Below are 17589 nucleotides of genomic sequence, written 5' to 3'. Positions count from 1 at the left end.
CAAACTCCCCAGTGCAACAATACCTATCAGATTTTGCAGCGACACAGGCACTTTTGCAAGCCACCAGTTTCCCTTGTTTCTTCACCGCCAAGTTAGCAGGGCAACAAATGTTTAAATCAGCCTCACAGGCGGCAACTCCGCAGCCTGCACCACCACCAATTGGTGCCATTGAAACAGGCACGTTGAAACCATCAACCAAACTCACATCATAGTAATGTAAGGCCGACGCTTGTGTCCCCAGAGTCATTTCTACTAGTGTGGCTGGGGGAACACCACCAAGTCCTTTACACTGTCGAAGGCCGGCGCAGTCCCCAGTTTGGCATGAGCCTTTGCCTGTCGTTTCATCAAAGCAACAGCCTTGTCTTGGCCAGATTCTGCCTGACCATTTTTCCGGAACTTCGAGGACTGTTTGCTCCCCACTGCAGAGAACAAAACCGCCATTATAGGGAGTCTCGTGGCCAGCAGTTCCTAGGATTCCAGGCCATATGGTTTCCTTGCAGTTGTTTACTAATATCAGTTGAGTCCCATCTGCCGACGAGAAGCAAAAAAGACACAAGAAGAAGAAGCAGAAGCGGAGAAGATGCGAAGAAGTTGTCATTTGTTTTTGAATTTTGGTGACTTCAAACTGGTGGCTTATTCACAATATGTATCTAATAAGCCAAAAATTAAGCCTAGTGATTGTGCATGTGGGAAACAGTTGTTTCCTTTCTTTTGCCCCACTAAGAAAGACTTTTAATTTTTTATAACTGCTTTTGTAAAACTGGTTTAGTGGTTTACTACTAATCGAATAAAATGTCCATTGGAAAAATAAAAAATGACAAAAAAAAGTCAAAAAGTTTCTTTTCCACCCCACCTTTTTTTTTTCCTCCCTTTTTCAAAATAATGAAATTCTTACTTGATCCAACCAACCCATATGCGTATTACATTGTGAATGACTTCAAAAAAAAAAACTTGTGGATATAGTTTTGATGAATTCAGCAGTGCAAATGACAACATAAGAGAATTGTCGATTGACTACAGTGCCAGAATTCTTTATCAGGCCGGACTAAATTATAAATTTATACATATATATATATATATATATACGCGATGTCAATAATCTCACTCTGAATAAAATACATATAACTTTTATAAAATTTTAAATTTTTTTTTTTTTTGGGGGTTACTGATCCCCAAATGGTCGCCTCAATAAATTATGTACATTACTAAAAATTCGGGACTGGGACTAATATATCAAACGGTGCTGCAATGCTGATGTATCCAACGGCAAAAGTAGTTGTGCATCAGGCAATGCTACAAGAAGAGAAATTAGGAGAACACTTACACCTAAAAAGAGTCGCTTACAACCAACAAAGTGTTGGCTCCACTGGCAATGGAGTCCCCTTAAGTGGCTTGACTGGGTTTGCTCCCCAGTTCGAGTCGCAGGGAAGTCGCCTTTGTTGGGAGAACCTGTGCCTCCCGGTTCGAGCGGGGACTTCTAGTCTGGGTTGTGGTACGGGCTTAAAGGTGTCTCCCACAGTTGGGGCCCTCCCTAGGATATCTCGTGGATAAGACCAAAAAAAAAAAAAAAAAGAGTCGCTTACAAGCCTGATTCAAAGTAACCACTCTTGCCTTTTTTAACAACATAGCATTCCGATTTCAACCCAAAAAAAAAAAAAAAAAAAAAAAAAAAAGACAACATAAGATTCCATTCTTCATGTTAAAGAGTCCTCTATTAAAGAACTTGGTTAATAAACCTGATTGAAAAATTAACTGTGAGATGAGATTTTCAGTCATGTATGATTTTTCATTTAATTTCCTTAATCATTTTTTTTAAGCAAATTCAACGATTTACATGACTCTAAATTTATTCCTAGATTCTATATTTATGTGAAATTAATCAAATAGGTTGTAAATTAATCTCAATAATGAAATAAGAAACTTGAAATTAAATTTTCACCTTAAATTATTCACTAATCATCAACAGGGATTTTAAGAAAAATTTAAACTTTGATTCGAATTTCAATTAGATTTCACGAAAGCTCATTAAAAAAATACAAGAGGATAGGTTTGAAAGAAATCCATTAAATTCCCAACGGGCAGAGAAATTAACTATTAGGCTATGCTTGGTTGCTAGAAAGGGATGGAGAGGCGAGGAAGGGAAAAAAATAGAAGGAGAAAGGAAAGGATAGAGAATTCCATTTTTAAAGGAGAAGAATTGATTTTTTTTTTAATATCTAGAAAAGTTTACCCTTTATGTTAATTTTTTAATATTTACTATTAAATTAATTATAAAACCACATATATGTTTAACCATTGAAAAACTAGCCACCAGGTTAATGTTTCATTCTCTATGACTTGGCAAGATTTATAATGCTTTTATCAGAAGTGCTTTTTCCCCCTTATTCTTTTATATAAGAAATATGAATATTATTTCAAGAAAAATAACAAAAATATTGTGAGAAAACATACTAAAATTTCAAGTGCTTAATGAAATAATAGAAATATAACCCATAATATTATTCAAAAGACAGAACACTTTTTGTTAGCAATATTCATTTTTCTTATGGAAGCAATGTCCATAACAGCCCATAATATCAAACAGTGTCCAGAATTTAAAATAACAAAAAATTGCAAAAAAGCTTACTCAAATTTCAAGTGCTCAAATGAGTTAAATTTCATAAGTTAGACATTAATAAACCATAGAATGAGTTAAATTTTACCATTAAAGAAAAGTCCAACTCATGTTTCTCTGTTCTCATACAAAGACTAAAAAAATTTGAGCGTGGCACTACCCAGAGCAATTTTATCTTCTTCAACTCATCACTCAACCCTACTTGTTTGTCATTGATTTCTTGTCCTATAACTTGACTCGCGGCACTAGAATTTTTTTTTTTTTTTTCCGTTTGCGCAACGATAAAAGTTGTTAGCTCTTTACTATAAATCACACACAAGTCCTCATGATATGAGAATGCTTTGTTCTTGAAGTTTGTTGCCTCTTTATGATTCTATAATAAGTTTGCTTAACAATATTAAATTATAAATAAACACTGCAAAAAATTAAAAAGAAAAAGCAACACAAACAACAACAAAAATAGAAACAAAAACTGTAGCAAAGAATAGTAGTAAACAGCAGAACTAGCAGGTAAAACAGCAGCAAAAAGCGATTAAAACTCAATCAAAATTAAGCAATTAATAAAGAGCAGCAAAAGCAGAAAACAGCAAAAATTATGTCCTAAATCTAGGCCCAGATTACTTTCATTAGACTCGCAATATCAGCACTATGCAGCTGTTTACTTGTCTGGGAAAATTCGAGAATACCAGAGATTTTTTCTGAAAGCAGCAGATATTTTTTATATTCAGGCATTCAATGTAAGAACAAGTAATCAAAGATTCAAAATGGCCGTTGCTGTCCATGTTCTTGGGCACAGGTTTCTAATTTCTTGGCTCCTGCACAGTAGTAAAGCACAGGCAAAAAAATCTTGATCTGTCTAAGTGACAGCTTATCCATTTAGGAAGATGACAAATTCAACTAATACAGATTGTAAAAGTGAATTTAGCACTTTGCAAAACTGGGAAGGAATATATATACTTGAGCCCCATTTAGGATAGCTACATTATGGTAGCATAATCCCCCATTTTATAATAACATTGTGGCAACAGTCAGAAAGGCTGAAAAGGGATTGAACTCCTATCTGGATCAAAGAGAAATAATCAATGATGTTGAGAATTAAGATGTGATGGAACTGAAAAATTAAAGCAGCATAATTATCAGGTAGTTTATATAATTATTTTTACAAAAATGTTGGTCTATGTATAAAATATGCTTAAAATTTAAAATATAATAATTATGCATCACAAATCAAGGTATCTATATACTGGATTTTGGCAGAGCCCATGAACCAGTGAGTTTAAAGCAAATGATTAACAAAGCACTGAAAAGTGTTTGAAAATCAAGTTTACAGAATTTAAACAAGTAACAAACAAAAAGAAAGCTCCACTTATTTGAATAATATTCATGATGGATGGTATATGGCTGGCTAAAAAAACTTCAAATGTGGAATAGGATGACAAACAAGTGGTGTAGCATAAAAGAGCAAATGTAATAGCATATGAACGCAGGCATATATTGTCAAGCAAACACAACTCACATAGCAAGGTGAGACGAGATTTCTGTCTCCTAATCTTGACAATAATGCATTAATTTATTTATCATAATGTCGATATCAAGATTAGATCACGAAATTCACATTATAATTTTTAAGCTCAGGGATGTCCTCAACTTCATGCACAAATTTCAGATTCTTTTTGGCTAGCTAGTGGAAACCACTGATCAGTAATTAACAAACCACTGATCAGTAATTTTGCCAGGCTGAAAAAGAAATCAGCTTCTGAAAGAGAGGCATTTTTAGAAGAGAAGGAGATTAAATCACCAGACTATCGAAATATACTCAAATTAGGAGCCTCAATCTTGATTTCAGTCAACTAAACTAAACACCTATAGATACAGAGTGTTTTGAGGCAGTGCCTTGAAATATTCACACTCTCCAACTTATCACATCTGTCTAAAGTTATGGATTCAAGAAATTGAAATTGAGATACTACAATGTTGACACAAACAGAGTAAGGGATCAGGTTGTCACTGCTCCAACTTCGAACTATATGAGCATCCTATCAAATACCTCCTGGATCTTGGCTCTAAATTACCATTTTAAAAGCAACATATATAGACGAAAACTCAGTAAGTCTCAAAATCACCGTAAAAATAAAATCCCACAACTAAAAGGGAAAAATTCATCGAAATTAAAGCAACAAAAGCTCAATCAAATATCTCACATTCACCTTAAAAGCAAAAATCTCATAACTAGAAATGGAAAATTATCCCAAATTAAAGCTGCAAAAACTCGAATAGCCGTCTTCAAACTCATTCTCCATCATCTAATAGACTTATTAAAAACTCACAAAACAATTACAACAGCCATACAAGAACATTTATAACAGCTAATAATAACAAATCAACAGGGCCATTAAAAGAACTAAATTAACACAATAACACAGATGAAAGAGAAGAGAAGCCGCACCTAAGTTGAGAAATAATTAAGCTGCAGAGTCGGCAATTGCTAGGATAGCACTGAAGGTTGCTTTTATTCGCCGAGAACAGATGAAGCTCTCCGGCTAAGCACGAACTTGACTGCTGTTTCTCGAGAAAACAACGGACAGAGAAATTAAAGAATGCGGTTTCAGAACCATAACGGTAACGAACCAGAAAACTGATCGGTTTAAAACGGCGGTCAGCGGCCGGTCTAAACGTAGAGCGATTTTTTAATTAATTACTATTTTTTAATGTTTTTGCCCTTTTATTCTGGAGGTACAACCGTTTACGAGGCAACCGGGAGTTCCGGTTTCACACTTATTAAAGCCGGTCCACTTCATCACGTGACAGGATGATCCGGTAAGACTCGGATTACTTTTGGTTAACCAGTCCGAATGAGACCGTACCCTAACCGGTCCGTCCGGTTAACCCTCCTTTCGGTTCATATCCCACCCCCAGCCCCCAGCCCACCTTAACTCGGTTCTCTCTCACATTGGAAAAAAATCAGTGATTCTAATCACAAGTAAGTTCCAATTTCTGTATTCTCTTTATTTTTATTTACTTATTCTTGGAAACGGTGTTCTCTGCTTTCCTTTTTTTGTTTTTTTTTTAAATATCCACAGAGTTCTTGCATTTTGTGAAGTTTAATCAGTAGCCTTTTTATTTTTAGCAAGCAAAATTTACATTTTCTTTTCAGTACCCCAAAAAAAAAAAAATTAATGCTAGAGTTGAGGTGCTCTATTATATGAATAGATGGGTGATTGTTAAATATTAGCTGCGAAGTAAAACAATTAAATCTCTAAGTTTCAGAAGCATTACAGTTCACAAATACACACTGTATTTGTGAAGTTTATATTATAGATTTTTTTCAGGCCTAGTATATTTTAAAATCATTATAGTTTTGTCATAGAATTCTAGCATTGGCCTTTTTCTGTTTTAAATATTGCTTTGCATTTTTAATAAATGAATTGCTTGATTTTAGTCGTGTTCGAAAGAAGTGCTTGCTGTTGTAAGTTTTAACATTAACAGACTATTCTTTTCTTATAGCATTACTAAGATTGATGTAATGGCATCTGGACTGGAACCCATTCCGATATCATCCCAAAAACATGACCCTGCATGGAAGCACTGTCAAATGTTTAAAAATGGTGATAGAGTACAGCTTAAATGTTTGTATTGTTTCAAACTATTTAGAGGTGGGGGGATTCATAGGATTAAGGAACATTTAGCATGCCAGAAGGGCAATGCGTCTACTTGTTCGCGTGTTCCACTTGATGTTCGCCTTGCAATGCAACAAAGTTTAGATGGGGTTGTTGTGAAAAAGAAGAAGAAACAAAAGATTGCAGAAGAGATTACAAATAATAACCCCACTTTTGGTGAGGTGTATGCATTTACTGATCAGGGCGATGTTACTCCTGGTTTGCCATTGCTAGATGATTCAAATACACCTGAGGCTTGTTCAAATTTGGTAGTTAGCAGAGATGTCATCAGTAATACTACTGGAGATAAGAGAAAGAGATGGAGAGGGAAAAATTCTTCTGTGAATGCTTATACTGGTGCTATGATCAGTGCTTCATTAGATGCTACAAGGGGGAATAATCCTATCTTTATGGCAGTAGGAAGATTTCTTTATGATATAGGGGCACCTTTAGATGCTGTGAACTCAGAATATTTCCAACCTATGGTTGATGCTATTGCTTCAGGAGGTCCTGAGGCTGCAATGCCTTCTTATCATGATATTCGGGGTTGGATATTGAAGAATTCAGTTGAGGAGGTGAAAAATGATGTTGACAGATACACAACAACATGGGGAAAGACTGGTTGTTCTATTTTGGTCGACCAGTGGAATACAGAAGCAGGTAGGACTTTGCTTTGTTTTTTGGCTTATTGTCCTGAAGGAACAGTCTTTTTGAAATCAGTAGATGCATCTGGCATTATGAACTCCTCAGATGCTCTGTATGAATTGCTTAAGCAAGTGGTGGAAGAAGTTGGAGTAAGACATGTTTTGCAAGTGATTACTAGTAGTGAAGAGCAGTTTATTGCTGCTGGGAGGAGGTTAACTGATACATTCCCTACTCTCTATTGGACTCCGTGTGCAGCTCGTTGCTTGGATTTGATACTTGAGGATTTTGCAAAGCTTGAGTGGATAAATGCAATAATTGAACAGGCTAGAGCTGTCACAAGATTTGTGTACAATCACAGTGTGGTTTTGAATATGTTGAGGAGGTATACTTTTGGCAATGATATTGTAGAACCAGGAATCACTCGTTCTGCTACAAACTTTACGACTTTGAGAAGAATGATTTCCCTTAAACCAAATTTGCAGGCCATGGTCACTTCACAGGAGTGGATGGATTGTCCATATTCAAAAAAACCAGGGGGACTGGAAATGTTAGACATAGTAAGCAATCAATCGTTTTGGTCTTCTTGTGGTCTGATTGTGTGTTTAACAAATCCCCTTTTGCGGCTTCTCAGAATTGTTGGTAGTGAGAGGAGGCCTTCCATTGGGTATGTCTATGCTGGAATGTATCGAGCAAAAGATGCACTTAAGAAAGAACTAATTAAGAGGGACGAGTACATGGTCTACTGGAATATTATAGATCATTGGTGGGAACAACTGTGGCATCTTCCTCTCCATGCTGCCGGTTTCTTCCTTAACCCCAAGTTCTTTTATAGTATCAAAGGTGACATACATAATGAGATCGTGTCAAGAATGTTTGATTGCATAGAGAGATTGGTTCCTGATACAAAAGTGCAGGATAAAATCAGCAAAGAGATAAACTTATACAAAGATGCTGTTGGAGATTTCGGGAGGAAAATGGCAATCAGAGCTAGAGACACTTTACTTCCTGGTGAGAGTCCACTCTATTCGATTATCTGGTTATTTTCAACTGCTGTATAACCTGACCTCCCTTATTTGCATAAGTCAAATTTACAGGAAATATAATACCTATATCAGGTAGGAGGAGCATAAGAAGCTGTCCCTTATTTTTTCCCACACATAACAAAAACATGATTAAATGGGAGGAAAACTGGTTTTTGTCTGTGCATGTACAAAATGTGAGCATTCATGAACAAGAAGATTCAAAGTTACTTAAGGCAATTAAATATAAGCAAGCATTCGTTCTTACACTTGTTACAGTTAGTCTTTTGGTTAGTTTGTGGTTTGCTGATGGTTTTAGTATACAACTTGTTTTAGCTGAATGGTGGTCAACATATGGAGGGAGTTGCCCAAATTTGGCACGTTTAGCCACCCGTATTCAGAGTCAAACTTGCAGTTCATTGGCAGATACTCGAAATCAGATTCCTTTTGAACGAATATATGATACAAGGAACTGCCTAGAGCGTCAGCGTCTGATTGACCTTGTCTTTGTCCAGTACAACTTACGACTGAAACATATGTAAGTAGATTCTAGGGACCCTTAATATCTTTGAAGAAGGTATATAAAAATTCCATGGGAAAGAAAATATTATTATTTGACCAACTAATTTTTCATAGGGTTAGCAAGAAGAAACAACAGGATTCTATGGACCCTATGTCGTTTGACAGCTTTAGCACGCTTGAAGAGTGGATTACAGGGAAGGACATATGTTTGGAAGACTACGGGAGCTCAGATTGGAAGGCAGTTGAGCCACCCTCCGGTAGCCCAATGCTTTTAGGATCTTCAGATGATGAAGTCGAGGAATTAGCTGGAGGTAATTAGAGTTCATCAAGTGTAGAAAAATATTCCTGAAGGAAAATTTATACTTAATTTTTTTTTTTTTTTTTTTTTGGGGATCAATGCAGGCTTTGATGATTATGAGATTTTTACTAGAGTGAAAGAGGGTGAGGATGAATAGAACGTTGATGAAAAATGTTGGAAGCCAGTAAACTGATGAATGATGATTGTTGCCATCCTGCCTTCACTCTAATAACAATAAAAACGCAGCGTAAGTTAACGAGTTGTCTGTCTTCAATGATGAGTAAGACCTAGAAATTGCTGTATTACTTAGGTGCTGTCATGACTAGGAAGATGTAGGAATGTATATTTTTTTTCCTTTTTTTGTGTTGGTGTTGTCGTGGTAAGATTAAATTCAGTTTCTGTTCTTTCTATCTTATCAACAAGCTAAGAGCAAAGTTGCTGAAAGTCTTGATCAAGGTACAATTGAAACTGCTGCACGCTGAGACAACAAGACACTCAAATGCACATACAAAATGCAATCACATTTTTAGCATTTTAAGATTATGAACCGCTGCATGATTACTCCTGTGTATTGGATGTAACGCAGGGTCCAGGTGGGCAGTTTTATGTGGCATTATAGTAAGAGTAGTGCTAGGTGTAGAGAAGCACGAGAGAAAGATGAGAGAATTTTATCATCTCTTTCTCTGCCCTTTTCTTCTTTATTTCTCTCGTCTTTCTCTCGTGCTTCTCTTCACCGAGCATTTTCCTTAGTAATGTGGTTGTAAAATTTCAAATTATCGATACATATTGTGCCAGGTTTTGTGAATAATTCAGGCCTCTGAACCCGAGACAATGTCAGGCTTGTCTTGTTACTCTTTCTATTTTACTCTTGCCCAAAAAAAGTTTAAGTTGACTTGTCAACAGAAGATTTTCGATTTCAATACCGATTCTCATTTTCTTTTCTTTTGGAAAATATTGAAAAAGACAGCAGATACAATTCCCCGCCAATAAAAAGTAACTTGACAAATCCACCAAACAGCACATGAAGAAGAGACAAACCCCAACAAACAAGAGACCCCAAAGAAGGCCTCAAAAGAACCAGTACTCCTCAAATCCATGGCCTTGCTGCGACAAAAGAGCCTTTGCTTTTTTATTATGCAACGATTGTTGAGACAGTTGGTTGTGAAAGAGTTTACCAATCAACTTTCCAACCAAAGCTTAAAGCATCCCCTATCAAATTAAGTGCGATATAATTGCAAGCATGATACAATTTATGTTATTCACAATGACAATCTAACCGTTGAATGTACCACCTCATTATTTTTCTTTTCATAGGCACAGTTGAGCATTATGAACATTCTTACTGTATTGGGTTCACCGGGTGCGGTCGGATTGCTTCTCGGCTGTCGCACATTAATTTAATTTTTTCTGTGCGAGTCAACTTTAGTTATAAAGATGGTGAACAAGGCCATAATCCATCGGTCCATCCTTATTTACCAAGGATAAGTTGTCTAGCCAAATTCAATTCTCTCTTCTCTCCCTATATTTTGTGGATTCCTCCGCAAAGCACTGAAGACAATTTTATAAGGCTCAATATGATTGAATATTGAATAACTGGCCCGAAAACAAATTCAGTCTTTTACTAATATTTTGACTAAGTTTCTCGAATTCAAGTTGATTATGCTTACTCGAAGAACGAAGATCAAACAATTCCCAATCATAAGTGAGAAAAAAAGAAGAATGAATATTATAAGCAAGATATAAGTACAAAATAAAAAGATCAAATGATAGCTAAAGGAGAAGGCGGCCAGCCATTGGGGGTTGAAGTAAGGGAACAAATGGAAGTACTTCACCAACATATTGAACTAATCTCATTTGAGAGCCCTCCATATCATAACAGAACATATTCGGATTCTTTTTGAAAAACACAATTTGTGAATTCTTCGGGTGAAATTCTATAACCGTTGGATAATCCAACGGATAGAGATAATAATAGGGAACACTTCACTTAAAATCTATTACATAATGCTGTCTCCATTCCGTTCCAGGAATCACTAAGGAATTATCATAATTAGTGAGTTTCTTTCGAAGAACGAAAACTCTAAACCCCACGAAAACATCATCGTAGCCGCATTGAAGCATCTCATCGATTTCAATTTTTGTGAGAATCGGAACAGCTCTACCAGTGGTACGTGCATGCGGCATTTTGATCAACCACGAGTTATCGGTGGCCATGTTGGGGTCGCAGGCAACGATAGATTTTGAAAGCGTTAACCAATAAAAGATGCCCTTCTAAACTTGTAACAGCCCTAGGCGAATCCTACATCGACAAAGTACGAAGAGATGTTGGGCTTATAATGGGTGATCTTCACACCGTAATTGATAAGACTCGTTTTGGTGTATATGGGTGTCTCAGAAACAAAATTGTGCGGCCTTATTAAGGCCTAAAGCGGACAATAACTTGCTAAGTCTGGGTTGTGTTATGATAAATGGTATTAAAGCTAAGACTGGGTAAAATCGGGTTCAAATCAACTTGATCGGGTTTCGGCTTGGATAAAAATTCATCTAAACTTAACCCAAACATATAACCCGATCTAATCTGATCGAATATAATTCGAATCGAATCAGGTAAAAAAATCAGGTTGAGTTTGGATCGGGTCGAGTTCGAATTAGATACAATTTGGATTAGATTCAGGTCAATTCAGGTTAATTCGGGTCGGGTGAAATCAGATCAAATAGGATTCGGGTCAATTCGGGTCAACCGATTGTGTTTTCGGATCAGATCGGGTAAAAAACTGATTTGATCGAATTGGCATAAATGCATTCAATCAGGTTTTATTAACAACCTAATCCGATTCGAACCCGATATTTTTCGGATAGGGTTAGGTCGGATCGAGTCAGGTTGGGTCAGGTCGGATCGGGTCAAATATTTTACCCATCCCTAGGGATGTCAAATTAACCCGGACCCGGATCGGACCCGGATAAACCTGGATAATCCGGTCCGGGTTTAACCCGCACCGGAAGGTAATACAATGCGGATCCGGAAAGGATATTTTGAACCCGGATACATTCCGGTCCGGATCCGGTTTTATCTTAACCCGGATGTCCGAAACCAAGACCCGGATAATTTAAATATAAAAGCAAAAAAACCCTAATGCCTACTGCAGCCGCTTCTTTCTTCTCCAATTTCTCTTTCTTTCTTCTCCATCTTCTCTTTTCATTAAAACAAACCCACTGCAGCTGCTTTCTTTCTTCTCCAATTTCTCTTTCATTCACTCAAATGACTTGGAAAAATCTTTGTATTGAAAGGAAGACAAAGAGGAATTCACCCATTAAGGCTGATCCTCATTTTTTGTCACTCTTGCTGGTTTTTGATAGTTGCTTTCCGCCATTCTTGCTAGTTTTTTGTCACCAGAAACTGCCGAATCTCCACAGCAACTTTCTGACAATGCTCTCCTCGACGCCGACGACAACACCAATGCCACAAAAAATCTGAAAACTCAGCAATCCTCCCTCAACATTCATTTAGCTATGGTTTCGGGATTTTGGTGATTTGAGATTTGGAGATTTGAGGAAGTAACATCGAGAGAAAAAAAAAATTGTAATAGATATGCGGGTTTGGAACCCGCAATCCGGAAACCCGGCTTTTTATGGGTTTAACCCGGTCCGGACCCGGAATTAAAATATCCCGATTATATCCGGGTCCGGTATAACAAAATTGTCATCCGGGTCCGAAACCGGAAAGACTGAACCCGGACCCGGACTCGGATTTTGCCATCCCTACCCACCCCTAATAAAAGCTTGTCTGCATATCATCTTGAGTGATGGTGCGGCAAGTCTTAGCGAAACCCCTGAGTCCCTAAGGGAGGTAGAATGTAACACCTTAGACGAATCCCACCTCGACAAAGCACATTTAGCGATGGTGAGGCAAACCTCAACGAGAACTCTAAGTCCTTAAAGGGGATGAAATATAACACCCTAGATGAATCTCACATTAACAAGCACCTCTAGGATGATTTTTGGTTTGATATTGAGAGTAACTGTTTTGCTGCTGTAATTGCTTGTCTTTCAATAATATTTTCATTATAGATCTACTTGAAGAAGATAGAGATTGAAGAAAAGGGATTGTCTCCAAATTTTCTAAGATAATTTTACAATTGAAGGACCACCTTTCTTTAGCATGTTAAGGTCACGATCCTGCAGTTCGTCTGTTAAATGCCAGTAATTACTCCCGCACATGAGATGTAATGAGAGTCTCCAGTCGTGAAGTTTATGGGGCATTAGAGCAATCTGGTTGTGAAATTTCAAATTATCCATAGAGATATTTTATTGTTTTTATTAACAATCAATTCAAGCCCCCGAAATCTGAACTCGAGACCATATCAAGCTTGCCTTGTTACTCTTTCTATTCTCTCAACAAAATTTGTTCAACTTCAATATCGTTTTCGCGTTATTTTATTTTTGAAACTATCAGATTTTGTTAAACTTCAATACTGTTTTCGCGTTATTTTGTTTTTGAAACTACCTTTTTTTCCCCTCTCAGCATTGAAAATATTAGAAAAGAGAGCAGACTCGATCCAGTTCACCGGCCGACATGATGAAATCATTAATCATATAACCTGCTTACAAATCCATTCAAATATCCCTTAAAGAGATCATGTACTACTACTGTTTCTCGTTTAACATGTTTTTCTGCAATGTTTTAATATTGCGATTGGATGTCACATACGCTAAAGATTACGTGTAGAGCTGGATTGTTAAAGAATTTGTCAATGCGCCTAACAACTTGATGAAGTTGAATTTTTTTGAGTGCACTCATGCCCCCCACTACATATTGTTGCCCTATAATGATTGAAGGCTTTGTTTGGATGTAATTCTTGTGATTTATCTTTTAGCTATGAAGACTCATTTTCAGGTTCAGGTCCACCACCAGGTCACCGACGAATACTTATCGTTATGCTAGATGCTTTTTGTCTGTTCTTTTTCTTCTAGCAAGAAGTACTGATGAAGACAGACAATGTGGGATGAGATCCAACTTCACAGTCAGCTTGAGATTTGTCTCGAGGAACGATCATCACCCTTGTTATTGGTGAGTTTTCTAGATTGTTCACAATGTGATTATTAAAATATCAAATTTAAATGTACCGACTTCAGTGGCTGTCATGTCTGTCTCTCATCCTTCATTTTAGAGTTAAGTTCATCATGCTTGAATATTGGTAATGTAACAACTCCATAAATTACAATTACAAACTGGGTAATGAAGACATGTTTGGGATTCCAAAACTAAATAATAAAACTGTGACAAGATGTGCTGCATCTACTATTTAATGCAGTCAATATCTACACAGTTTTATCACATTCAAAATCAGCTCCCTACCCTGCATATGGATGAAATATTCTTGAAACCGAATATTTAACCCAAAAAGAAGAATGTGGAGAAGCGCAGATGCAAGGCATAGATGTATATGATACATTTACATTGAAGCAGTAAGTTCTATACCCATAGTGAAAAACTAAAAATCTAAATACAGAGACAAGATAGTGAAAACTCTCTCCCCTAACCACGCCTATCTACATCACCTCTACCTGAGAGTGGTGAAGATGATCCAGCTTCAATATCAACATCTGCATCGTCACCGGCAGACGACCAATTACTCACCTTCTCAAGTAATGACGAATTGGGATATGAATGAACAAAATCTTCAAACTCAGGACCGTCGACCCCAGCACCACCACCACTAGTCTTTTCTTTCTTTCCATCACATGCATCAGGTGCTGCAACCGCTTGAGGCAATGGAACCTCTCCTTCCAAGTACCTCACTACCTGCCTCATTGTCGGCCGCGCCTCGGCTGCATCGTTAGAACACATTAGCCCCAATTTCACCACATCTAGAGCCTCAATCTCATTGAACTCACCATTCAATCTTGGATCAACTACCTCAAGAATTGCACCAGCTTTCCATCTGTCCCAAACCCAATCAACCAATATGAGCTCTTCAGGCAATGCCTTGGGCTCAATTGGTCTCCTCCCACATACCACTTCGAGTAAAAGTGCACCAAATGCATATACATCTGAGCTTGTTGTTGGCTTCCCAGTGCGTGTGAGCTCAGGGGCTAAGTATCCCAATGTTCCCACAACTCTAGTGGTGCTTGGATTTGTGCCACGTTCATATAACTTAGCCAAACCAAAGTCACCTAATCTTCCATTTAACTCAGAATCTAACAACACATTCCCCGCCTTAATGTCTCTGTGAATCACAGTTTGTTCCCATTCCTCGTGCAAATACAAAAGGCCTGAAGCCACACCTTTGATGATCCTATATCTCTGTTCCCAAGTGAGAATAGCTTTTTGTTCATCAAAAAGATACTTGTCTAAGCTTCCATTAGGCATAAAATCATAGACAAGTAACAAATCACCTCTGCGTCGACACCATCCTAGAAGCTGAACAAGATTTCTGTGGCGAAGACGGCCGATACTTGAAATCTCGGAAGCAAATTCTCTCAGGCCTTGTTTTGATTCATTAGAAACTCTCTTGACAGCCACTTGAGTATTAGTACTTGGTAGTGTCCCTTTGTAAACTCTGCCAAATCCACCAAAGCCAAGTAGCCCTTTGTCTCTAAAACCTCTGGTTGCTTTCTTGAGCTCTTCATAAGAAAATCTATGGGGACCAACATCAAGCTCCCATGATTCAAGAACGTCAGCATTCCTGATTTTCTTAACAAGGTAACAACCTACAGCAATAGCCAAAAACATGACAAAAAAAGCAGAAACAGTAACCCCAACAATTAAACCGAGATGTTTCTCCTTAGGCCTGGGAAGTGAAGGAAGAGAATCCAAAGACAAAGATTTAGCATCACCACTCATGTTAAAACTCCACCCCAATATATAATGTGAGCTTGCAAGCAAACCTGTTGATGACGAGAATCCAACATACATAGTTTCTTTCACAATTGGTGATAGATCCACATCAAAGGACAAAATCGGTGATCTTGGTTTCACAGAAGAAGGTGCAAGCCTCACTTCTAAGTGATTCTTGGATGAGTCATAATCAATCCAAGCTTGTATAACCTCGCCGCTCTTAAGATTCAACACTTGTTTTGTTGAATTCTCAAGAAAATAAGCAGCTGGCTCTGAGGCATTTGATCTCAAGCTGTTGATATCAATGCCAACATGATTATCATTGATATCGCCAAACTCAAAATCTTTCACAGTATCAAATTCAACAGCAAATATGTGGTTGGTTAAGTTTCCTAAGTCACTTGAATTGAGCAGGCCAAGATACTGGCTGGGAAGAGTACCTGGGAGCTCCTTCGAAGTGGAGATAGTGAAAGCAAAGCCGTGGCCGCCAAGTGCTGTATACTCAGGAACTATGGCGAAAGCAAAACAAGTGGAGAAAGATAAAGACTTGTTGTTGCGAGTCGAGTTCTTGAATTTGATAGGAGATGAATAAAAAGCATGGCCAAGAACTCTAAGCGTTGTGTTGGTTAACATGAGTTTGCCATTTTTTTCAATCTCTGCAGCCCCATTTAAGCTCATGTTGTTGTTGTTGGCTGCGTCACGAAACCCACTGAAAAAGAACTCCTCTTGTTGAGAAAAAACTGGGTTTGCAAGAAAAATGAAAAGAACCAAGAAAAATTTGAGCTTTTTTGCCATGGAAGCGGTCAAAAAAAAGAAAACTTTGAACCCTGCGAACCAGAAGATGATGACTGAGAATGGAATTATGTTACAAATTTTTAATTTTCAAAGGCAGTGATTATAAACTGGGTTGAAGGAGGAAAGAAGAAGGAAGCTTAAGTAATGAGTAGAGGCTGCTGCCGCTCATTTCTTCCAATTTATCACTTACGGTGAATGTTGCCGAAGTTTGTCAAAAATAATTAGTCGTCATCACCAGGTGACACGATAAGTACAACATTTTGTTCCCTGAGATCATTTTGTTATATTTTAAAATATAAAATTTATAGCTAAAATAATATTAATAAAATTTTATACCTTCAAATGTGCGAACGGGAGAGAGATCGTGATAGATTCTGGTCTGAATCTGATAAATTTTTAAAAGGTAAATTCAGATTAAAGAAATGAAAAAAAAAATGGTGCATGCATTTTTATTTTTTTAATAATCATAATCTTGTGTTAAATTCCATCAGTTTAATCTTTTACACGTGGGGGTTTGGGGTTGTGGAGTTTGAACTGTTAAAGAAAGCACTGGAACACACCCCACCACGCATGCACGTTTCTGTGCCGTCCTCCAGTCAAAAGAGAGTGACGCCTTTCTCTTTCTTATTTCCTTTTTTGAGGTTTGATTTTTTTTTTCTTTTCCATATTTTCACATGTAAGCATAGGATTTCTATTATGAAAAGGGTTCGTGAAAGATCTATTTTATTTTGCGTAGGCTCATATGTAAGCATGGTGTAGTCCAGCCTTAGATAGTGACTTATGATATGGTGGTGTTACAATTTTACCATTTAATTAGTGTTTTTTCATTAATATGTATGCATTTAATTAAGTTTGACGTAAGGTTTATTTTATGAATGATAATTTTTTCTGATGGGATGAGATTCTGCGGGATTCTATCCCATTTGGGACGGAATTGAGATATATTTTTGTTCAATAAAAAAAATATAGGGACGGGAGTATGATTTTTTTTTATCCTATTTGCATATACAGGACGAGACTGGTATTGGTAAATCTCGTCCCATCCTGTCTCATTGCCAACTATGAATGAAAATTTTTTCAATTGAAATGAGATCCCGCAGGATCCGAACTTTTTTGGAATGGAATTAGAACATTTTTTTGTTCCAAAAAAAAAATATAAGGATAATGAGATTTTTTTTTTTATTTCACTCGTACATACATGC

The 17589-nt window shown here is 37.2% G+C and overlaps 3 protein-coding genes across 3 annotated transcripts in view; 1 reads left to right on the top strand and 2 right to left on the bottom strand.

Annotated features, from left to right (window-relative positions):
• The window catches only part of LOC18045465 (thaumatin-like protein), a 938-nt gene extending 212 nt beyond the window's left edge, over positions 1-726 (bottom strand). The window contains 1 exon segment of the mRNA XM_006435581.2: positions 1-726. This exon segment is cut by the window's left edge and continues 65 nt beyond it. Within this exon segment, the coding sequence (XP_006435644.2) occupies positions 1-598 (598 nt within the window). The 5' untranslated portion in view covers positions 599-726.
• Positions 727-5562: 4836 nt separating this feature from the next.
• Positions 5563-9370, top strand: LOC112098856. The gene is made up of 5 exons (XM_024185340.1): positions 5563-5594; positions 6119-7923; positions 8271-8472; positions 8571-8767; positions 8859-9370. The coding sequence occupies exons 2-5, from the start codon at positions 6138-6140 to the stop codon at positions 8909-8911; spliced, it is 2238 nt and encodes a 745-aa protein (XP_024041108.1). The 5' UTR covers positions 5563-5594; positions 6119-6137; the 3' UTR covers positions 8912-9370.
• Positions 9371-14195: 4825 nt separating this feature from the next.
• LOC18045464 (L-type lectin-domain containing receptor kinase S.4) lies at positions 14196-16772 on the bottom strand. The gene is made up of 2 exons (XM_006435580.2): positions 16724-16772; positions 14196-16654 (listed from the first exon to the last, which is right to left on the bottom strand). The coding sequence occupies exon 2, from the start codon at positions 16385-16387 to the stop codon at positions 14291-14293; it is 2097 nt and encodes a 698-aa protein (XP_006435643.1). The 5' UTR covers positions 16388-16654; positions 16724-16772; the 3' UTR covers positions 14196-14290.
• Positions 16773-17589: the final 817 nt, after the last annotated feature.

The sequence above is a fragment of the Citrus clementina genome, unplaced genomic scaffold, assembly GCF_000493195.1.
Source record: "Citrus clementina cultivar Clemenules unplaced genomic scaffold, Citrus_clementina_v1.0 scaffold_4, whole genome shotgun sequence".
Taxonomy (NCBI): Eukaryota; Viridiplantae; Streptophyta; class Magnoliopsida; order Sapindales; family Rutaceae; genus Citrus; species Citrus x clementina.
Note: the sequence above shows the minus strand (reverse complement) of the source record. Positions and strands in the feature narration are given on the sequence as shown.